The 24,199-nt window shown below is 43.5% G+C and overlaps 1 protein-coding gene across 3 annotated transcripts in view; it reads right to left on the bottom strand.

Moving 5' to 3' along the window:
- The window catches only part of LOC311237757 (serine protease 33-like), a 52,355-nt gene continuing 28,156 nt past the window's right edge, over positions 1 to 24,199 (bottom strand). Inside the window, exons 2-7 of one of the 3 annotated variants that reach the window (XR_014620308.1) lie at positions 16,518 to 16,538; positions 12,623 to 12,785; positions 9,488 to 9,756; positions 8,308 to 8,450; positions 1,561 to 2,746; positions 1 to 968 (exon numbers count right to left, since the gene is read on the bottom strand). Coding sequence is in view for 1 of the 3 variants with exons in the window: in XM_084325735.1 (XP_084181861.1) it covers positions 2,501 to 2,746; positions 8,308 to 8,450; positions 9,488 to 9,756; positions 12,623 to 12,785; positions 16,518 to 16,538 (842 nt within the window). In the remaining 2 variants the exon portion in view is untranslated. Of the gene's footprint in view, positions 969 to 1,329; positions 2,747 to 8,307; positions 8,451 to 9,487; positions 9,757 to 12,622; positions 12,786 to 16,517; positions 16,539 to 24,199 lie in introns of those variants that run through there. The other 2 variants (XR_014620309.1, XM_084325735.1) reach the window with 2 other exon arrangements.

Here is a 24,199-nt window from a genome sequence, read left to right on the forward strand (position 1 = left end):
CTCTCTATAGAGTCTGAGGTGAGGGTTGGAGTTTAGTAACTTATTACAGTGTGAATGTGTCCAGACCTCTCTATAGAGTCTGAGGTGTGTGTTGGAGTTTAGTAACTTATTACAGTGTGAACGTGTCCAGACCTCTCTATAGAGTCTGAGGTGTGGGTTGGAGTTTAGTAACTTATTACATTTACATTTACATTTACATTTAGTCATTTAGCTGACGCTTTTATCCAAAGCAATGTGTCCAGACCTCTCTATAGAGTCTGAGGTGTGTGTTGGAGTTCAGTAACTTATTACAGTGTGTACGTGTCCAGACCTCTCTCTAGAGTCTGAGGTGTGTGTTGGAGTTTAGTAACTTATTACAGTGTGAACGTGTCCAGACCTCTCTATAGAGTCTGAGGTGTGTGTTGGAGTTTAGTAACTTATTACAGTGTGAACGTGTCCAGACCTCTCTATAGAGTCTGAGGTGTGTGTTGGAGTTCAGTAACTTATTACAGTGTGAACGTGTCCAGACCTCTCTCTAGAGTCTGAGGTGTGTGTTGGAGTTTAGTAACTTATTACAGTGTGAACGTGTCCAGACCTCTCTATAGAGTCTGAGGTGAGGGTTGGAGTTTAGTAACTTATTACAGTGTGAACGTGTCCAGACCTCTCTATAGAGTCTGAGGTGTGTGTTGGAGTTTAGTAACTTATTACAGTGTGAACGTGTCCAGACCTCTCTATAGAGTCTGAGGTGAGGGTTGGAGTTTAGTAACTTATTACAGTGTGAACGTATCCAGACCTCTCTATAGAGTCTGAGGTGAGGGTTGGAGTTCAGTAACTTATTACAGTGTGAACGTGTCCAGACCTCTCTATAGAGTCTGAGGTGTGTGTTGGAGTTTAGTAACTTATTACAGTGTGAACGTGTCCAGACCTCTCTATAGAGTCTGAGGTGTGTTGGAGTTTAGTAACTTATTACAGTGTGAACGTGTCCAGACCTCTCTCTAGAGTCTGAGGTGTGTGTTGGAGTTCAGTAACTTATTACAGTGTGAACGTGTCCAGACCTCTCTATAGAGTCTGAGGTGAGGGTTGGAGTTTAGTAACTTATTACAGTGTGAACGTGTCCAGACCTCTCTATAGAGTCTGAGGTGAGGGTTGGAGTTTAGTAACTTATTACAGTGTGAACGTGTCCAGACCTCTCTATAGAGTCTGAGGTGTGTGTTGGAGTTTAGTAACTTATTACAGTGTGAACGTGTCCAGACCTCTCTATAGAGTCTGAGGTGAGGGTTGGAGTTTAGTAACTTATTACAGTGTGAACATGTCCAGACCTCTCTAGAGAGTCTGAGGTGAGGGTTGGAGTTTAGTATCTTATTACAGTGTGAACGTGTCCAGACCTCTCTATAGAGTCTGAGGTGAGGGTTGGAGTTTAGTATCTTATTACAGTGTGAACGTGTCCAGACCTCTCTATAGAGTCTGAGGTGTGTTGGAGTTTAGTAACTTATTACAGTGTGAACGTGTCCAGACCTCTCTATAGAGTCTGAGGTGAGGGTTGGAGTTTAGTATCTTATTACAGTGTGAACGTGTCCAGACCTCTCTCTAGAGTCTGATTGGCCAGCAGTAGCAGCCCCTCCCCTCTATACCCACTGGAATCCAACCCACACATTTTTCTTTACACAGAAATGTAAACTAAGCACAATACCAAGAAGGGCTCTTTTGCCTAGAGATTCTACCTTTAAGGCGTTTAAGTGCAAATGTATTCCAGCTCATCAGGTAAACATAATATACAGTATAACATTTACACATGACAAACTGTAGCAATAACATTTACATTTGAATGGACTTCGTGTTCTTGTGGCTGTAGCTCATTGTGTTCCTTGTGGCCGATAGATGTGTTTTGTGTTGGTTTGATTGCATGATGTCCCTTAATTGTTATTGTGTGTACAGGCTAGAAAATGCTCTTTTTCAGCTGCTTCACATTCACACAGTTCCATTCACACCTGGGAGCTGCCCAGTACAACCACAGTCTGACACCGTTGGCCACTGAGCAACTCCACTCGAGCAGTTGGGGGTTAAGTGCCTTGCTCAAGGGCACTTCAGCGGTTGGTGTTAAGGGTATGGGAGAGAGTTGTTCATTCACTATCCCAGCCCAGAATTTACCTGCCGGTCCGGGGGATCGAACCGGCGACCTTCCGGTCACAAACCCGCTTCTCTAACCTTTAGGCCACCGCTTTCTCACCTCAGATCAGACTTTCATCTTTATTTTTTATCTTTAATCTTTTTTTATTATCTATTATACTTTTTATTCTTATATGTGTATTTCTATTACCCCAACATTTTCGAATAAATAATAATAATAATATTTGAAAAGTAAAAAAAAAAAATAATAATAATAATAATTACTAGCACTTAAATAATTTAACTCTTTAGAACCCTTTGGATCAGGCCAAAAATAATGTCATGGGGGGCTTTACGGGGGAAATTCGTTTTTTTTCCTTCATTTTGACAGCAGTGTTATCATGCTGTTGAGCTCTCATGAGAAGAGGTACAAGGAAAAGAGCAGAGGTATAAAGGAGAGTAGGAGGGAGATGGAGCGAGACAAGAGGTTAGCGGAACCAGCAACGCCGTCCATCTGTGTTTTGAGCCAGCTCTGGTACCGGGACACGCGGGCGTAGACTCCTGGGAACTCAGCCAGAGCACAACCACGGCCAAAACTCACTACTCCAGCCTGGACCCAAACCTGGTTCTGTTTTACCACCAGTGGGCCTCCCGAATCTCCCTGCATAAGAAGGATGTGTTATGCATGAAAGGATAACTCCAACATTTTGGGAAATTAGCTTATTTAACATCTTCCCTGGAGTTAGACAAGAAGATACATACCTTTTTTGTCTCTGTGCGTGCATTTAGCTTTGGGAACAGACGCTCCGTTAGCATAGCTTAGCTTCATCACTGGAAGTGAGGCAGGACAGTACCCTGACGTTCCCTACAGGTTTGTTGATATTCTCATTCCTTCAAAGGATCTGAACCGATTGAGGTTTATGGATACCATGACTTAAAATCCTCTTACCATGACGATTTAAAGCCTCCCCAATTTAGAAAACAGTAATCCAATGGCTGGTATTGATATACTACTAACTACTGCACGCTAACGGAGCTAACCGGACACTCAAGCAGATAACGAGAGCAATGACTTCCTTTCTGGGGGGTTTCAAAATAAAAGAGCGACGTCTATAGCAGTGGAAAACGTTTATTTTGTACATTATCTAACGTTAACACGAACCTAAACTAACTTTAGGTTAGTTGTAACGTTAGTTTAGGTTCGTGTTAACGTTAGATAATGTACAAAATAAACGTTTTCCGCTGCTATAAACGTCGCACTTTTATTTTGAAAACCCCAGAAAGGAAGTCATTATATTTGCTTTACACATCCTGTTCTGCGTTAGCTCCGGTTAGCTCCGAGCGTCCAGTAGTTAGTAGTATATTATCAATACCAGCCATTGGATTACTGTTTTCTAAATTGGGGAGGCTTTTAATCGTCAAGGTAAGAGGATTTTAAGTCATGGTATCCATAAACTTCAATCGGTTCAGATCCTTTGAAGGAATGAGAATATCAACAAACCTGTAGGGAACGTCAGGGTACTGTCCTGCCTCACTTCCAGTGATGAAGCTAAGCTATGCTAACGGAGCATCTGTTCCCAAAGCTAAATGCACGCACAGAGACAAGAAATGTATGTATCTTCTTGTCTAACTCCAGGGAAGATGTTAAATAAGCTAATTTCCCAAAATGTTGGAGTTATCCTTTAAGGGTTGTGTCGTCTGCAAAATAACTAAATATACTTCAAAACCTGACAGTCTTTCTTCCTGTTTGATACCCACACAGCTTAAAACCTGACAGTCTTTCTTCCTGTTTGATACCCACACAGCTTAAAACCTGACAGTCTTTCTTCCTGTTTGATACCCACACAGTTTAAAACCTGACAGTCTTTCTTCCTGTTTGATACCCACACAGTTTAAAACCTGACAGTCTTTCTTCCTGTTTGATACCCACACAGTTTAAAACCTGACAGTCTTTCTTCCTGTTTGATACCCACACAGTTTAAAACCTGACAGTCTTTCTTCCTGTTTGATACCCACACAGTTTAAAACCTGACAGTCTTTCTTCCTGTTTGATACCCACACAGTTTAAAACCTGACAGTCTTTCTTCCTGTTTGATACCCACACAGTTTAAAACCTGACAGTCTTTCTTCCTGTTTGATACCCACACAGTTTAAAACCTGACAGTCTTTCTTCCTGTTTGATACCCACACAGCTTAAAACCTGACAGTCTTTCTTCCTGTTTGATACCCACACAGTTTAAAACCTGACAGTCTTTCTTCCTGTTTGATACCCACACAGTTTAAAACCTGACAGTCTTTCTTCCTGTTTGATACCCACTGAGTTTAAAACCTCGCAGTCTTTCTTCCTGTTTGATACCCACACAGTTTAAAACCTGACAGTCTTTCCTCCTGTTTGATACCCACACAGTTTAAAACCTGACAGTCTTTCCTCCTGTTTGATACACACACAGTTTAAAACCTGACAGTCTTTCTTCCTGTTTGATACCCACACAGTTTAAAACCTGACAGTCTTTCCTCCTGTTTGATACCCACACAGTATAAAACCTGACAGTCTTTCCTCCTGTTTGATACCCACACAGTTTAAAACCTGACAGTCTTTCTTCCTGTTTGATACCCACACAGCTTAAAACCTGACACTCTTTCTTCCTGTTTGATACCCACACAGTTTAAAACCTGACAGTCTTTCTTCCTGTTTGATACCCACACAGTTTAAAACCTGACAGTCTTTCTTCCTGTTTGATACCCACACAGTTTAAAACCTGACAGTCTTTCTTCCTGTTTGATACCCACACAGTTTAAAACCTGACAGTCTTTCTTCCTGTTTGATACCCACACAGTTTAAAACCTGACAGTCTTTCCTCCTGTTTGATACCCACACAGTTTAAAACCTGACAGTCTTTCCTCCTGTTTGATACCCACACAGTTTAAAACCTGACAGTCTTTCTTCCTGTTTGATACCCACACAGTTTAAAACCTGACAGTCTTTCTTCCTGTTTGATACCCACACAGTTTAAAACCTGACAGTCTTTCTTCCTGTTTGATACCCACAAAGTTTAAAACCTGACAGTCTTTCTTCCCTGTTTGATACCCACACAGTTTAAAACCTGACAGTCTTTCTTCCCTGTTTGATACCCACACAGTTTAAAACCTGACAGTCTTTCTTCCTGTTTGATACCCACACAGTATAAAACCTGACAGTCTTTCCTCCTGTTTGATACCCACACAGTTTAAAACCTGACAGTCTTTCTTCCTGTTTGATACCCACACAGTTTAAAACCTGACAGTCTTTCTTCCTGTTTGATACCCACACAGCTTAAAACCTGACAGTCTTTCTCCCTGTTTGATACCCACACAGTTTAAAACCTGACAGTCTTTCTTCCTGTTTGATACCCACACAGTTTAAAACCTGACAGTCTTTCTTCCTGTTTGATACCCACTGAGTTTAAAACCTGACAGTCTTTCCTCCTGTTTGATACCCACACAGTTTAAAACCTGACAGTCTTTCCTCCTGTTTGATACCCACACAGTTTAAAACCTGACAGTCTTTCTTCCTGTTTGATACCCACTGAGTTTAAAACCTGACAGTCTTTCCTCCTGTTTGATACCCACACAGTTTAAAACCTGACAGTCTTTCCTTCTGTTTGATACCCACACAGTTTAAAACCTGACAGTCTTTCCTCCTGTTTGATACCCAGACAGTTTAAAACCTGACAGTCTTTCTTCCTGTTTGATACACACACAGTTTAAAACCTGACAGCGTTTCCTCCTGTTTGATACCCACACAGTTTAAAACCTGACAGTCTTTCTTCCTGTTTGATACCCACACAGTTTAAAACCTGACAGCGTTTCCTCCTGTTTGATACCCACACAGTTTAACACCTGGCACTCTTTCTTCCTGTTTGATACCCACACAGTTTAAAACCTGACAGTCTTTCTTCCTGTTTGATACACACACAGTTTAAAACCTGACAGCGTTTCCTCCTGTTTGATACCCACACAGTTTAAAACCTGACAGTCTTTCCTCCTGTTTGATACCCACACAGTTTAAAACCTGACAGTCTTTCCTCCTGTTTGATACCCAGACAGTTTAAAACCTGACAGTCTTTCTTCCTGTTTGATACCCACACAGTTTAAAACCTGACAGTCTTTCCTCCTGTTTGATACACACACAGTTTAAAACCTGACAGCGTTTCCTCCTGTTTGATACCCACACAGTTTAAAACCTGACAGTCTTTCTTCCTGTTTGATACCCACACAGTATAAAACCTGACAGTCTTTCTTCCTGTGTGATACCCACACAGTATAAAACCTGACAGTCTTTCCTCCTGTTTGATACCCACACAGTTTAAAACCTGACAGTCTTTCTTCCTGTTTGATACCCACACAGTTTAAAACCTGACAGTCTTTCCTCCTGTTTGATACCCACACAGTTTAACACCTGACAGTCTTTCTTCCTGTTTGATACCCACACAGTTTAACACCTGACAGTCTTTCTTCCTGTTTGATACCCACACAGTTTAAAACCTGACAGTCTTTCCTCCTGTTTGATACACACACAGTTTAAAACCTGACAGTATTTCTTCCTGTTTGATGCCCACACAGTTTAAAACCTGACAGTCTTTCCTCCTGTTTGATACCCACACAGTTTAAAACCTGACAGTCTTTCTTCCTGTTTGATACCCACACAGTATAAAACCTGACAGTCTTTCCTCCTGTTTGATACCCACACAGTTTAAAACCTGACAGTCTTTCTTCCTGTTTGATACCCACACAGTTTAAAACCTGACAGTATTTCCTCCTGTTTGATACCCACACAGTTTAAAACCTGACAGTCTTTCTTCCTGTTTGATACCCACACAGTTTAAAACCTGACAGTATTTCCTCCTGTTTGATACCCACACAGCTTAAAACCTGACAGTCTTTCCTCCTGTTTGATACCCACACAGTATAAAACCTGACAGTCTTTCTTCCTGTTTGATACCCACACAGTTTAAAACCTGACAGTCTTTCCTCCTGTTTGATACCCAGAAAGTTTAAAACCTGACAGTCTTTCTTCCTGTTTGATACCCACACAGTTTAAAACCTGACAGTCTTTCCTCCTGTTTGATACCCACTGAATTTAAAACCTGACAGTCTTTCCTTCTGTTTGATACCCACACAGTTTAAAACCTGACAGTCTTTCCTCCTGTTTGATACCCACACAGTTTAAAACCTGACAGTCTTTCCTCCTGTTTGATACCCACACAGTTTAAAACCTGACAGTCTTTCCTCCTGTTTGATACCCACACAGTTTAAAACCTGACAGTCTTTCTTCCTGTTTGATACCCACACAGTATAAAACCTGACAGTCTTTCTTCCTGTTTGATACCCACACAGTATAAAACCTGACAGTCTTTCCTCCTGTTTGATACCCACACAGTTTAAAACCTGACAGTCTTTCCTCCTGTTTGATACCCAGACAGTTCAAAACCTGACAGTCTTTCTTCCTGTTTGATACCCACACAGTTTAAAACCTGACAGTCTTTCCTCCTGTTTGATACCCACACAGTATAAAACCTGACAGTCTTTCTTCCTGTTTGATACCCACACAGTATAAAACCTGACAGTCTTTCCTCCTGTTTGATACCCACACAGTTTAAAACCTGACAGTCTTTCTTCCTGTTTGATACCCACACAGTTTAAAACCTGACAGTCTTTCTTCCTGTTTGATACCCACACAGTTTAAAACCTGACAGTCTTTCCTCCTGTTTGATACCCACACAGTATAAAACCTGACAGTCTTTCTTCCTGTTTGATACCCACACAGTATAAAACCTGACAGTCTTTCCTCCTGTTTGATACCCACACAGTTTAAAACCTGACAGTCTTTCTTCCTGTTTGATACCCACACAGTTTAAAACCTGACAGTCTTTCTTCCTGTTTGATACCCACACAGTTTAAAACCTGACAGTCTTTCCTCCTGTTTGATACCCACACAGTATAAAACCTGACAGTCTTTCTTCCTGTTTGATACCCACACAGTTTAAAACCTGACAGTCTTTCCTCCTGTTTGATACCCACACAGTTTAAAACCTGACAGTCTTTCTTCCTGTTTGCTACCCACACAGTTTAAAACCTGACAGTCTTTCCTCCTGTTTGATACCCACACAGTCTCTCTTCCTGGCAGGTACGGCAGGTATAATATTATTTAATATGTTTCCCCTCTGGCCGCTGCAGGCTCACCTGACAGGAGTCCTTTCCGCCCTCGGGGACACCTGCACAGAGCATGTTGTCTGTGATTCCTCCATTATAGTTGGAGTTGCACTGGGTGTTGGAGATGATGAGCACATCCACCTCCTGCAGCCTCTGTGGGAAGGGGAGGGACACTGGAGAAGAAGAAGATGAAGAAGAAGAAGAAGATGAAGAAGATGAAGAAGATGAAGAAGATTGACTTTAACGCCTGTCAATTGCATACCCAAAGTTATTTGAAAACTATCCTTGAACCATTTATAGCACAATGAGTCTGGCCTCTTTTGAAAGGAAACATTCTGAATCTTCTTCCACAACAGAAAGAATCACTCCGAATGCTACTGTAATAGAGTTACAGAGGTTTGATCACACTGAAATAATTTTCTTTTTTTTTACTTCAGTCTGAATTATTCTCCGAACAGATGCCTCTTACAGGGGTTAAAAAGTACTTCCTGCCTCCTGAACTCTGTGTTCCGCTCTATATCATGTAGTTGGCGTTCCCGTTACTAGTCGTACCACTTAGTGGGAGTCTCTGGTTTGTAAACCCACTGCAGCCTCAGTGATATATATATAAAATATATATATATATAATATATATATATATATATATTTGACTGTATATACCAATATCTGTCTGTACATACCTGCATGTAATCCTTTTTGCATATCTGTAGATACTATATCTATATCTGTACATATCCCTTACCTACTCTTACTAGTTACGCAGCTGGCCAGTATGACAATTACTACCATAGTGTCTTTATACCTGTATCATTCACTGTACATATTAATACTACAACTCACATGATTAACACTATTATTAGCTCATTTATATATTTTATACCCAGTTTAATCACCCAGTACATTGTATATTACTATTGCACTTTACTGTTACATCTCCACTCTGGATGGATGCCACGCCTCTTTTCGTTGTACTGTACTTGTGCTGTATGACGACAATACATTTGAATCTAATCTAATTGATTCACCTCATCATTCAACGCAGCATTTTGCAACACAGAGTTGGGTAAAAGTACAAGTATACAAACCTAATAATACTCGGGTAAAGTACAAATCCCCCCAAAACAGTACTTAAGTATTGTAACAAAGTACAATTACTCAAGTACTTTCCAGCCCTGGTGATCTCCCTCTGTGAACTGGTCATGTGACTCACCGCCGCTGTTGACGGTTCCCCAGCCGGTCACCCAGCTCGTGGTCCCGGCGCTGAAGTCACTGCCGCTCCCCGCCAGACACACCGGCCTGATGTAGTCGCTGAAGTCGACGGGCTCCGAGAGTTGGAGCAGACACACGTCGTTGTCGTTCTCCGGGGTGTCGTAGTCGGGATGCTTGAGGATCTGCAGCACCGCCCTGGACACCTCGTTCACGTTGAAGCCCTGCTGGGTGTCCCGGCCCAGGTACACCACGAGATCCGACGTGCTGGCGCTGAGAGTAAGAGACGATGAATAATATCATAACAGCTTTTATCCAAAGTGCTTTACAATGTCACGCCTCACGTCCAGCGACCAGGCAAAGTGGCAACCCGCTCATCGGGAGCAGTTAGGGGTTAAGTGTCTTTGCTCAAGGACACTTCGACGCGCTGCCGGCCAGGAGGAGATGGAATTGAACCGGGAACCTTCTAATAGAATAGAATAGAATAGACTTTTAATTGTCATTGCACAGTATACAACGAAATTTCAGGGGAGCTCCCACAGACCGTAGTACATAATACATACATGAACACATAACACATAACACTGTACATAACAGAATATTTTAAATAATAAAGTGCATAATGGGTGGTAATCAGAGATTATCAAGTGCAGTGGTAAGTGCATGGTGCACGTGAGGGGACAGTCAATGAGTGTTTAACAGTCTAACTGCTTGACCAGAAGGCCGCTCTATTTCCTGAGCCACTGTACCCAATACAGTATCTAAGGAAGAAGAAGGCACAATAGAGCAACCTTTCAGGAAAGTAAATTACTTGAATGACTTGGAACCCACGTGTGAAAAAGACTGGTATGGACCTTTAATACGGTTAAAGGTACCCAACAGAGTTTTCCTGAAAACAGCTTCCTTTTGTTTAATGCTAGTGCAGTGTCTGTTTGGAGTGTGGCCGTTTGGAGCGTGGCCGTTCGGAGCGTGGCCGTTTGGAGCGTGGCCGTTCGGAGCGTGGCCGGTTGGAGCGTGGCCGTTTGGAGCGTGGCCGGTTGGAGCGTGGCCGTTCGGAGCGTGGCCGTTTGGAGCGTGGCCGTTCGGAGCGTGGCCGTTTCGGAGCGTGGCCGTTTGGAGCGTGGCCGTTTGGAGCGTGGCCGTTTGGAGCGTGGCCGTTTGGAGCGTGGCCGTTCGGAGCGTGGCCGGTTGGAGCGTGGCCGTTTGGAGCGTGGCCGTTCGGAGCGTGGCCGTTCGGAGCGTGGCCGTTTGGAGCGTGGCCGTTTGGAGCGTGGCCGTTCGGAGCGTGGCCGTTTGGAGCGTGGCCGTTCGGAGCGTGGCCGTTCGGAGCGTGTGCTCTTTCGGAACGCATGCCCGATTGCTTGGCCCCCGGAAATGCAGCCCAAAATGTAGCTTGTTGTCATAGCTGGCATCTGGCCAAATGGCACCAAATTCGACCAAATACACCTGACAAGTGTGAAGTTGATCGAATGACCAGTTCTCGAGATATGCGTAACGTTAGTTGTTATAGCGCCACCATCAGGCCAAATGGCACCAAATTCTAGACTCTACTCCCCTGGGTCCTCCAGAATACAACGGCCGAGTGTGAAGTCGATCGGATGAATGCTTCTCGAGATATGCAAAGGACAGTCAGACAGACACATAGACAGAGATTCCTTCCTTTATACGTAGTTAGATTTACATTTCCATCCAAATAGACAGTTTTCTGTTGTTGCTCTATAGCAGGGGTCAGCAACCTTAGGCGCGAGTGCCACCATTGGCATGCGGTATCTAAACCAATGGCATGCTAGCAAGTGTGTAAGAGAGAACCCTTTTTGGAAATGTTGAAGTGTCCTCTCATCCCCAAGTGTCATCCCCATGCTGAGTTACCTCTTTCACCGCCTTTGGCAGTTGTTGCACAGCCTGTTATTTATGGTAGTTTGACTGATATACCAGGGATATTTCAGGGTCAGAGCCAATCAGAAGGGTCAGTCTGTTGTTGTTTGCCGAACATTAAGGGTTAAAACACCATTTTGAGACCAAACATGAGAAAACGTAACGGATGATGCAGACAAGGCTGAATGTGTTCAGGTATGGCAAGCAAGCATCTCAGAAAGACCACAGCATTCCTGTATAGCACCTTTATATAATTATAAGAGGAAGATGGTTATTAAAACTATTGCTATGCATGTTGCCTATATGGATGGAATGGAATTACAGATCTGTTGCAGATTTACATTTTGATGTGGTGTCATAATTAAACTTAATGTTGATATGGCAACACTGATTAACAAGAACATTTTACAATAGCACTTCATATCTAAAAGGTTGCTCTATAGTCTACAGGCTGAATAAATCCTACCCGATAAAACCTTTGCAAAGTCCATTTTTGCTTTCGTAATGTTTACATCCCATCCGTGTTAAAGGAACACGCCAACATTATGGGAAATGCGCTTATTCTTTTCTCCAGAGTCAGACAAGAAGATAGATACCAATTTCTAGCTTTGCTTAGCCGAAACGAATGGAAGCAGTTACCGGCCGCTAGCCTCGCTTAAAACTTCCGAAGAGGTGTTTTTGGCCAACGGCTGGGCTAGCTGGTCCGTAACTGGCTACCGCCTGGACTGACACGCTGTCCGTTGTATATAACCTGGATGGAGGGAAGCACGCATCCACTCTGTGCTGTCCGTACGGCTCTCTGCAGCGCTCTGCGGTTGAGGGCAGAGCGGGTTCTATACCAGGCGGTGATGCGTCCAGTCAGAATGCTCTCAGTTGTGCCTCTGTAGAAGGCCGTAGGATCTGGTCGCCCCATACCCGTTCACAATCCCAACGTGGAACCACAAAAATACACGGCCGCCAATTTGAATATGAGCTCGTTTTTCTTCACTGGTGAAAGACGGACATACAAGGGGTTTTCTTTTATTTAACCCTTTCACTGCCGCACTACCAAACGGTTAACCGTTTCACTGCGACAATACACAGAAGGTTAACCCTTGCACTGCCACACAACAGCAGGTTAACCCTTTCACTGCCACACTACAGAAGGTTAACCCTTTACTAACCGTCGGTAGTGTGATAGTAAAGGTTTAACCATCTGTAGTGTGGCAGTGAAAGGGTTAAAGGTGGGAGAGGAATGTTCATGTGCACCAGAACTGGATCTCACCTTGGGAAGCAGTGAGCAGCGGTCAGAACCCACTGGCTGTTAATGAGGGACCCTCCGCAGAAGTGGCTGCCGGACCTGTGGAGGCTGGCCTGCCACGGCCAGGTGCCCGCGGGAGCGTCCTCCCCGCCCACGATCTTACTGCTGAGGGGCGCCGTGCCACAGGCTGCAGACAGACAGGGCAGAGCTCGGGTTTCAGGGAGAGCTCTAGTTCCAGATCCAGTTTCAGCTCTAGTTTCAGATCCAGTTTCAGTGAGAGCTCTAGTTTCAGCTCTAGTTTCAGCTCTAGTTTCAGCTCTAGTTTTACTAATAGCTCTAGTTTCAGTGAGAGCTCTAGTTTCAGCTCTAGTTTCAGCTCTAGTTTTACTAATAGCTCTAGTTTCAGCTCTAGTTTCAGTGAGAGCTCTAGTTTCAGCTCTAGTTTCAGCTCTAGTTTTACTAATAGCTCTAGTTTCAGCTCTAGTTTCAGTGAGAGCTCTAGTTTCAGCTCTAGTTTCAGCTCTAGTTTCAGCTCTAGTTTCAGGGAGAGCTCTAGTTTCAGCTCTAGTTTCAGCTCTAGTTTCAGGGAGAGCTCTAGTTTCAGCTCTAGTTTCAGCTCTAGTTTCAGCTCTAGTTTCAGCTCTAGCTCTAGTTTTACTAATAGCTCTAGTTTCAGTGAGAGCTCTAGTTTCAGCTCTAGTTTCAGTGAGAGCTCTAGTTTCAGCTCTAGTTTCAGCTCTAGTTTCAGCTCTAGTTTCAGGGAGAGCTCTAGTTTCAGCTCTAGTTTCAGCTCTAGTTTCAGGGAGAGCTCTAGTTTCAGCTCTAGTTTCAGCTCTAGTTTCAGCTCTAGTTTCAGGGAGAGCTCTAGTTTCAGCTCTAGTTTCAGCTCTAGTTTCAGAGTTTCAGCTCTAGTTTCAGCTCTAGTTTCAGCTCTAGTTTCAGCTCTAGCTCTAGTTTTACTAATAGCTCTAGTTCCAGCTCCAGTTTCAGGGAGAGCTCTAGTTTCAGCTCTAGTTTCAGCTCTAGTTTCAGCTCTAGTTTCAGTGAGAGCTCTAGTTTCAGCTCTAGTTTCAGCTCTAGTTTCAGCTCTAGTTTCAGCTCTAGTTTTACTAATAGCTCTAGTTTCAGCTCTAGTTTCAGTGAGAGCTCTAGTTTCAGCTCTAGTTTTACTAATAGCTCTAGTTTCAGCTCTAGTTTCAGCTCTAGTTTCAGCTCTAGTTTCAGCTCTAGCTCTAGTTTTACTAATAGCTCTAGTTTCAGTGAGAGCTCTAGTTTCAGCTCTAGTTTCAGTGAGAGCTCTAGTTTTACTAATAGCTCTAGTTTCAGTGAGAGCTCTAGTTCCAGCTCAAGTTTCAGTGAGAGCTCTAGTTTCAGTGAGAGCTCTAGTTTCAGCTCTAGTTTCAGCTCTAGTTTCAGTGAGAGCTCTAGTTTCAGCTCTAGTTTCAGCTCTAGTTTCAGCTCTAGTTTCAGTGAGAGCTCTAGTTTCAGCTCTAGTTTCAGCTCTAGTTTCAGTGAGAGCTCTAGTTTCAGCTCTAGTTTCAGCTCTAGTTTCAGTGAGAGCTCTAGTTTCAGCTCTAGTTTCAGCTCTAGTTTCAGTGAGAGCTCTAGTTTCAGCTCTAGTTTCAGCTCTAGTTTTACTAATAGCTCTAGTTTCAGTGAGAGCTCTAGTTTCAGCTCTAGTTTCAGCTCTAGTTTCAGCTCTAGTTTTACTAATAGCTCTAGTTTCAGTGAGAGCTCTAGTTCCAGCTCTAGTTTCAGTGAGAGCTCTAGTTTCAGCTCTAGTTTCAGTGAGAGCTCTAGTTTCAGCTCTAGTTTCAGCTCTAGTTTTACTAATAGCTCTAGTTTCAGTGAGAGCTCTAGTTTCAGCTCTAGTTTCAGCTCTAGTTTCAGTGAGAGCTCTAGTTTCAACTCTAGTTTCAGTGAGAGCTCTAGTTTCAGCTCTAGTTTCAGCTCTAGTTTCAGTGAGAGCTCTAGTTTCAGCTCTAGTTTCAGCTCTAGTTTCAGTGAGAGCTCTAGTTTCAGCTCTAGTTTCAGCTCTAGTTTCAGCTCTAGTTTTACTAATAGCTCTAGTTTCAGCTCTAGTTTCAGCTCTAGTTTTACTAATAGCTCTAGTTTCAGTGAGAGCTCTAGTTTCAGCTCTAGTTTCAGTGATAGCTCTAGTTTCAGCTCTAGTTTCAGTGAGAGCTCTAGTTTCAGCTCTAGTTTCAGTGAGAGCTCTAGTTTCAGCTCTAGTTTCAGCTCTAGTTTTACTAATAGCTCTAGTTTCAGTGAGAGCTCTAGTTTCAGCTCTAGTTTCAGGGAGAGCTCTAGTTTCAGCTCTAGTTTCAGCTCTAGTTTTACTAATAGCTCTAGTTTCAGTGAGAGCTCTAGTTTCAGCTCTAGTTTCAGTGAGAGCTCTAGTTTCAGCTCTAGTTTCAGCTCTAGTTTCAGCTCTAGCTCTAGTTTTACTAATAGCTCTAGTTTCAGTGAGAGCTCTAGTTTCAGTGAGAGCTCTAGTTTTACTAATAGCTCTAGTTTCAGCTCTAGCTCTAGTTTTACTAATAGCTCTAGTTTCAGCTCTAGTTTCAGTGAGAGCTCTAGTTTCAGCTCTAGTTTCAGCTCTAGTTTTACTAATAGCTCTAGTTTCAGTGAGAGCTCTAGTTCCAGCTCTAGTTTCAGCTCTAGTTTTACTAATAGCTCTAGTTTCAGCTCTAGTTTCAGCTCTAGTTTTACTAATAGCTCTAGTTTCAGCTCTAGTTTCAGCTCTAGTTTGACTAATAGCTCTAGTTTCAGCTCTAGTTCCAGCTCTAGTTTTACTAATAGCTCTAGTTTCAGCTCTAGTTTCAGCTCTAGTTTCAGTGAGAGCTCTAGTTTCAGCTCTAGGTTCAGCTCTAGTTTCAGCTCTAGCTCTAGTTTTACTAATAGCTCTAGTTTCAGTGAGAGCTCTAGTTTCAGTGAGAGCTCTAGTTTGACTAATAGCTCTAGTTTCAGCTCTAGTTTCAGCTCTAGTTTTACTAATAGCTCTAGTTTCAGCTCTAGTTTCAGTGAGAGCTCTAGTTTCAGCTCTAGTTTCAGCTCTAGTTTTACTAATAGCTCTAGTTTCAGCTCTAGTTTCAGCTCTAGTTTCAGTGAGAGCTCTAGTTTCAGCTCTAGTTTCAGTGAGAACTCTAGTTTCAGCTCTAGTTTCAGTGAGAGCTCTAGTTTCAGCTCTAGTTTCAGCTCTAGTTTTACTAATAGCTCTAGTTTCAGCTCTAGTTTCAGCTCTAGTTTGACTAATAGCTCTAGTTTCAGCTCTAGTTCCAGCTCTAGTTTTACTAATAGCTCTAGTTTCAGCTCTAGTTTTACTAATAGCTCTAGTTTCAGCTCTAGTTTCAGCTCCAGTTTCAGCTCTAGTTTTACTAATAGCTCTAGTTTCAGCTCTAGTTTCAGCTCTAGTTTCAGCTCTAGTTTTACTAATAGCTCTAGTTTCAGCTCTAGTTTCAGCTCTAGTTTGACTAATAGCTCTAGTTTCAGCTCTAGTTTTACTAATATCTCTAGTTTCAGCTCTAGTTTCAGCTCTAGTTTCAGCTCTAGTTTTACTAATAGCTCTAGTTTCAGCTCTAGTTGTACTAATATCTCTAGTTTCAGCTCTAGTTTCAGCTCTAGTTTCAGCTCTAGTTTTACTAATAGCTCTAGTTTCAGCTCTAGTTTTACTAATAGCTCTAGTTTCAGTGATATCTCTAGTTTCAGCTCTAGTTTTACTAATAGCTCTAGTTCCAGCTCTAGTTTCAGTGATTTCTAGTTTAGAAAGCTACACCTTTAGTGTGTTCAATAATGAATGAATGAATGAATACATCATAATGGTTACTTTGAGCAGGGGAAAATGAATGAATGAATGCATGGAGTAGATTTGAAAGAACGAATGAATTGAATCGAAAGAAATAATGAAAGCAGAACTCACCGTCCAGCTGTGCCCTGGCTCCTGGGGAGAAGCAGAGAGGGGTTTTAGTCAAAGATGTTGTTGTTGTTGTTGTTGTTGTTGTTGTTGTAACCAGACCAACCGGATAACCAGACAAAGCAGTGTAGTATTTTCCCAAGCTATATGGTTCTAGAGATGTATCAGAACCTGCTCTAATCTGCTCTGCGTTGTGATTCAAAAACTTTAAAGCCCTGGAAAATACTTTAAACAAAGACTTGAGGGTCTTTGTTATGACGATCAGCGGTGCAGCAGGAGGAATCAGGAGGAGAAGAGGGTAGTTAACAACAGCTGTTTAATCAAAGTTAAGAGTGTATACAAATTACAATAAAGAATGCTATAAAAGATTCAAGGTACCGGAGCACTATGCCGCTCTCGCCCTATCTAAGAAATCAGATTAAAGAATGATAGTTGATAAATTGTTGATGGCTTTGTTCTCTTGGCTAGTGAACAAAGTATAGTTCTGTTTTTCCCTCCAAAAGTGATGTCCTTTGTCCGTTGATCCTCCTCTGCCCGCGTTGGTGTGTAGAGATGGGGTGTGGTTCCTCCTCGGTGAGTTGGGTTTCAGAGTCCCCCTCACCGTCACCCCACCCCAGCTTATATCCCAAACCTAGAGCCTTCTGCATGATGTCATCAAAAATGACATCATCAAATCCTTTCCTCCAATGCCAGGCCTGCTAAGTTTGGATTTGAAAATAGGGGTTTGGCTTATACAGCCAACTCTATACTTTCCTTTGTTCTCTAGTCAGAGACCCAAATCATCTAACAACCCAATTTGAGGTATTCATTTCATAATACATATATTTGAATTATAATTAATTACATGAACCCAGAGATATCATATTTAAACACATTATACTTGTTGTAAGAGCCGCATTCAAGCTTATTTGTTTTGATTAATTGTGAACCTGTATTAATACATTTCTCTGTTGCAGTGAGTGGGGCGCTTTGCTCAGGTGAATGGGGCGGGGCTAACGCTATAAGCCACAGGTGCGGCGTGTGACGGCTGAGCAGCAGGCAGCAGCAATACTGTCATTGACACGCAACGCAGACGCAACCTTTTTGTTACTAAGATTATTAGGATCTCTTGCTTTATTTTTATGTACAATATTGTTTTCATATTTTGTTCTTGCTGGACCATTAAAAGAGCAAAAGGAACAACAAAAACGTGCAGTGGTTTCTGTTCTGCGACTGCGAGTCTGACACTGCTTCCCAACCTACAAGTGGAAGATTCAAATAGGTTATAGGACAAACCTGTTTGGATTTTGGCCACTACATCAAGTCAATGACAAGCTGCGATTGAAGAGCACGGATTATTGGAGGATCACAGGGATCCGAAGGAACGAAAAAGGATTGGAGGATCAAACGGGTCCAAACTGGAACGAAAAGCGCCGGCCCGACGCGCGGCTACAAACAGAGGAAACGCCGGCCTGACGGCTGTAAACAAGCAAGCAAACAAATAATTGAGGTATGTGTTTGCAAAAAACCAACGCCACATGAATAATTATTCGTTTGGAATAAATGCCAGGATTATTACTAAACGGACGTTTGCCTCTGATAACGATGTTTATGGACAGTGAATATTTTATTTTGTGCTGGTGACATATCATGGATAAAGAGAGCAGCCAAGGAAACGCCGCCCTGGCGTGCGGCTGTAACCAAACAAACAATTGAGAGAGACAAGGATAATGAAATAACCAGCCACTGTTGAAGACCTTTTGGATTCATTTGTTTGTTTATTCTGAATTAATATGGCGAGTTCAGACGCCCGTTAATGACATGGATGAGGCGCAGCTGTGCGCATCGAGACAAGGAAACGCCGGCCTGGCGTGCGGCTGTAACCAAACAAACAATTGAGAAAGACAATGATAATGAAATAACCAGCCACTGTTTCTAAACACGTTGAAGACCTTGTGGATTTATTTATTTGTTTATTCTGAATTAAAATGGCGAGTTCAGATAAGGCAGACCTGCCCGTTAATGACATATGAGGCGCAGCTGCGCGCATCCAAATAGGATGGCAGACACACGCTCAACGAGGTCTCACTCTTCCTCCCACCACTCCTCCTCTTCCTCAACATTACGCATCAACGCGGAGGCAGAGAGACTATCTTTATTGGCTAAATTTTCTATGTTACAAGAAAAACATGCCATTGAAGAACAGGAACAAATGTTAAAAAAACAGGAACAAATGTTAAAAAAAAAAGAGAGAAACATTAGAATTACAAGGTGAAATAGCAGCCAGCACAGCCAAAATTGACTATCTTAAAGACATTGAATTACAAAGGTGCCGCCCTGCACGGGCTGAAGCAGCAGCTACCGCGCTGGTATATTCAAAGCCAGATGTTTCAATTAATCCATATGACATAGGCGCTCCAGCTGTTAGGAGCAAGGCAGGAGCACATCACTTGCCCCTTTTCAATGTTAATGATGGTAATGCTCACAGTTGGCCCGATGCTCAGCCAGAAGATGACATTTACGAACAGCACCAGCCCCGACTAGTGCACAATATTCGACCTGTCATGCCCATGTCACCGACGCCTCAGTCTTCGTTTAGGAAGTTCCGGTTCCCGAGGGACCCCCCTGCCCAGTTCCCGTCCTCCACCTCGATGGTCATCAAGCGGCCCCGTACTTTCACCGACAGCCCTCAGCCACAGGCCTCGCCCCTCACTTCTCCCGCAAAAGCCGGGCCGCAAGAGAAGGACGGAGCCCACCCCTCTGCTCAACGGGAGGCGCCGCAGGTGCATTTCAGACGGGGACTTCCTGTGTCTTGGCCACATGGTTCTGAGGCCATCACAGCAGCCAATAGGGAAGCGCCTGTTCTCACCACACCGGTCCAGAGTCCCTGTGAGGAAAAATCCAGAAGCCTGGCATCGGAGGTGAAGACCCCAGTAGATATGAAGAGGGCAGAGGGTAAGACCCCAGCAGATATGAAGAGGGCAGAGGAGAAGACTCCAGCAGATATGAAGAGGGCAGAGGAGAAGACCCCAGCAGATATGAAGAGGGCAGAGGAGAAGACCCCAGCAGATATGAAGAGGGTAGAGGAGAAGACCCCAGCAGATATGAAGAGGGCAGAGGAGAAGACCCCAGCAGATATGAAGAGGGCAGAGGACAAGACCTCAGCAGGCATGAAGAGGGCAGAGGACAATACCTCAGAAGACATGAAGAGGGCAGAGGACAAGACCCCAGCAGACATGAAGAGGGCAGAGGAGAAGACCCCAGCAGATATGAAGAGGGCAGGGGACAAGACCTCAGCAGGCATGAAGAGGGCAGAGGACAATACCTCAGCAGACATGAAGAGGGCAGAGGACAAGACCCCAGCAGACATGAAGAGGGCAGAGGACAAGACCCCAGCAGATATGAAGAGAGCAGAGTTATGTGGTCACATAGGGGCCGGGGATAGCCAAACAGTACTCAAGTACATTGATAACGAGCACACTAGGAAGAATGCTCTGATGTTGACCGTCAAAAAGCGCAAAGAGCTTTCCCCAGGTCACAGCCACACCCACTCGAGCAGCCAAAAGGTGAGCACTGAGCTAGGCGCTTTCAGGACCACACTTGGTGGACAGCTCCTCACAGTGGAAGACCTCTCACAGGCAGAGAGGTCAGTCATCACCTATGTTCAAAAGCAATCCTTCCCAGTGGAAATGGCAGTGCTGGAAACCGCTCCATTCAGAGTGCAGAAGAACAGTAAGATCGATCCTATACTGGATGAAGGCCTACAAACCATCTTCTGCGAGAGATCTGACCTCTACGCCAGGACACAAGAATACCTTCTGCTACTCCAAGGAAGACCGAAATGGAGCACAGTGAGAAAAAAAAAGAAGAAAAAAAACTTTAACATTGGAGATGTCGTCCTGGTAGTTGACCCAACTGCTCCACGGGGGTCGTGGCCACTAGGCAGAGTACAGGAGACCAAGCCTGATGCAGGAGGTCTGACCCGTGCAGTGAAGCTCCAGACGAAAACATCCATTATTGATAGGCCCATAGCTAAGCTATGCCGCATTCCTGGAGATTGAAGAATAACAGGTCTTCTTTCAACAGCCAAAAAGGGATGTAATGTATATACTATATTTTTCTAAATTAATTTGTTGATAGTTACGAACAGCATAGACTGATACATAGACATACACCCATAGACTGATACATAGACGTACACCCATAGACTGATACATAGACGTACACCCATAGACTAATACATAGATATACACCCATAGACTGATACATGGAGATATACACTCTTTGCCACTTTGGATTACAGTTTTTAGTTTTTTCTGATTTGACTGACCTAGCGATCATAAAGATCCCTCCTTAAAGTGGAAATGAAGCAGTGCGATAAATACATATTCATAGCATCACATTAGTATTTAGATAAGCCACAGAAGAAATTACGTTATAAAAATAAGCAGTTTCTAAGAAAAAATGATTTGTTGTGTGCATTTCTGAAGCATTTAGCATTATGGGCGCGGCCATTTTGTTGCTGACGTCATGCCGCTGGTTTGGTGTATACACTGCTGATTAGCTGCCTATAGTGAATGGGTCAGTAAGTAAATAAAATGTTGCCTACAAAACAACGGGACCGCGGTGGTTCTGTTTGTATTGCTCCTGGCTGTTCAAACTAATTTTACCATGTGAAAGAGAGAGGAAAGTTGGTTAATTTCCACAAACTACCAGTGAAAAAAACAGTGTTGTTGGCATGTTGGCTCAGGCTGGCTGCACTCAGGCGGCGCGACCAGCCTGTTGGACAGGGAATGAGGATCTGCAGAGAACACTTCATTGCCTCGGATTATGTTGTTGGGGGTGGAAGGTTTGTCCAGAAGACCACTAATCAGCTGAAGCCTGATGCGGTTCCCTCGGTCTTCGACAGACAGACCGGCGTTAGCTCTCGGGGCTCGGGAGCGATCGCTAGCTAGTTAGCACCAGCCGGGGCCGGCGTTAGCAACCGGGAGCGTCGCGGAGCATTCAGCCTGCTGGCTACCTAGATCCACTTCAACCAGCGTCGCGGAGCATTCAGCCTGCTGGCTACACAGCTTGTCGGTGTGCTAATAGCCTCTGCAAGCTAACGGTAGCTGGCTAAACAGCTTGTCGGTGTGCTGGAGCCTCTGCAAGCTAACGGTAGCTGGCTACACAGCTTGTCGGTGTGCTGGAGCCTCTGCAAGCTAACGGTAGCTGGCTACACAGCTTGTCGGTGTGCTGGAGCCTCTGCAAGCTAACGGTAGCTGGCTACACAGCTTGTCGGTGTGCTGGAGCCTCTGCAAGCTAACGGTAGCTGGCTACACAGCTTGTCGGTGTGCTGGAGCCTCGGCAAGCTAACGGTAGCTGGCTACACAGCTTGTCGGTGTGCTGGAGCCTCTGCAAGCTAACGGTAGCTGGCTCCAGGCTATTAGCACATCGACAAGCTGCTGGAGCTCCCGACGCTCGGCTGGTTGAAGTGGATCTAGGTAGCCAGCAGGCTGAATGCTCCGCGACGCTCCCGGTTGCTAACGCCGGCCCCGGCTGGTGCTAACTAGCTAGCGATCGCTCCCGAGTCCCGAGAGCTAACGCCGGTCTGTCTGTCGAAGACCGAGGGAACCGCATCAGGCTTCAGCTGATTAGTGGTCTTCTGGACAAACCTTCCACCCCCAACAACATAATCCGAGGCAATGAAGTGTTCTCTGCAGATCCTCATTCCCTGTCCAACAGGCTGGTCGCGCCGCCTGAGTGCAGCCAGCCTGAGCCAACATGCCAACAACACTGTTTTTTTCACTGGTAGTTTGTGGAAATTAACCAACTTTCCTCTCTCTCACATGGTAAAATTAGTTTGAACAGCCAGGAGCAATACAAACAGAACCACCGCGGTCCCGTTGTTTTGTAGGCAACATTTTATTTACTTACTGACCCATTCACTATAGGCAGCTAATCAGCAGTGTATACACCAAACCAGCGGCATGACGTCAGCCATGACGTCAGCAACAAAATGGCGGCGCCCATGTTGAAAACAGGGATATTATATTTGATTTTTCAGACAAATAAGATAGATTTCACATTTGATTATAGAACCCTGTCTTACACAAGGTACACAACAAACAAACTAGGATCACATTGCTCACTGCTTCATTTCCACTTTAAGGCTATGTGCTAGTAACCTCTGGCCCTAGGATACGGTTAAGAATGAAGAATAACAGTTCTTCTTTCAACATCAACAAGGGATGTAATGTATATACTATATTTTCTAAATTAATTTGTTGATAGTTTTACGGCTCTTTATTTTGTTTGAGTAATTGATTCCTAGAGAACAATTAGGGGCCGGTGTAAGAGCCGCATTCAAGCTTATTTGTTTTGATTAATTGTGAACCTGTATTAATACATTTCTCTGTTGCAGTGAGTGGGGCGCTTTGCTCAGGTGAATGGGGCGGGGCTAACGCTATAAGCCACAGGTGCGGCGTGTGACGGCTGAGCAGCAGGCAGCAGCAATACTGTCATTGACACGCAACGCAGACGGAACCTTTTTGTTACTAAGATTATTAGGATCTCTTGCTTTATTTTTATGTACGATATTGTTTTCATATTTTGTTCTTGCTGGACCATTAAAAGAGCAAAAGGAACAACAAAAACGTGCAGTGGTTTCTGTTCTGCGACTGCGAGTCTGACACTGCTTCCCAACCTACAAGTGGAAGATTCAAATAGGTTATAGGACAAACCTGTTTGGATTTTGGCCACTACACTTGTACACATTCTGTTATCATTAAGACTAGTTTCACCTTAAGTGAAACTAATCTTCTTTACCACAAAGTCTGCTAACTTTCAATGAATTCAGAATTATTACCACAATGTAAACAGGCCTAATTGTACTTCATATCAAACTAATCTAAGTGTGTTACCAGACATTTAAAGATGTACTTAGTATTAGCAAGCCAGGTGGTCACATGTGTTCCTTACTTATTTCTTTTTTTTTAATTTTTTTTATTATTGCAAAACAAAACTTATTAAAAGTCAGTACTCACACACAATGTATAATGAAACTTTCAGTAAAGGTGGTTAAAATATATGCAAGTACAGAAACAGGATAAAACAAAAATAGTCAATAATAACATTTTAACCGTATACCGTGTATATCCAGCGAAGTTACAATTATATAAATGTTAGTATATAATATACCCCGAATACCTATTTTCTAAAACCCTACACACATATGCTCCAGCTCAAATCCCCCCCTCCCGGACCCCCTCTTGGATATTACCTCCATTATCCCTCACTCCTAACCAGACATCACCATTATAGGCTAGCTTTTATTCTCTCCACCACTTCTAACCACATTAACATTTTGGATTCATTGAGCCCTAGAATTCTTGCTGTTGATATTTCTTGATATATCACATCAAGATATGTAAGAAACCACACTTTCCGGCACATTTTTTCCGGTTGAAACCAACGTGATGCAATCAGTTTTTTAGCTACTGTGATACCCGATAAAACCAATCTTTTTAGTTGTGGGTTCACTGCAAACTCAAAAACATCATTCAATAGCAATACCGCGGGGTGTACAGGTATATTCCAAAATACGAGTATTGATAATTGTTGGGACACATCTTCCCAGAATGTCTTAACTGGTGGGCAGTCCCAATACATGTGCATAAATGTTCCTTCGTCCCCATTTGTACATTGGGAGCATTTGGAGTTTTGTATAA

The sequence above is a fragment of the Notolepis coatsorum genome (genome assembly GCF_963971535.1).
Source record: "Notolepis coatsorum genome assembly, chromosome: 12".
Classification (NCBI taxonomy): Eukaryota; Metazoa; Chordata; class Actinopteri; order Aulopiformes; family Paralepididae; genus Notolepis; species Notolepis coatsorum.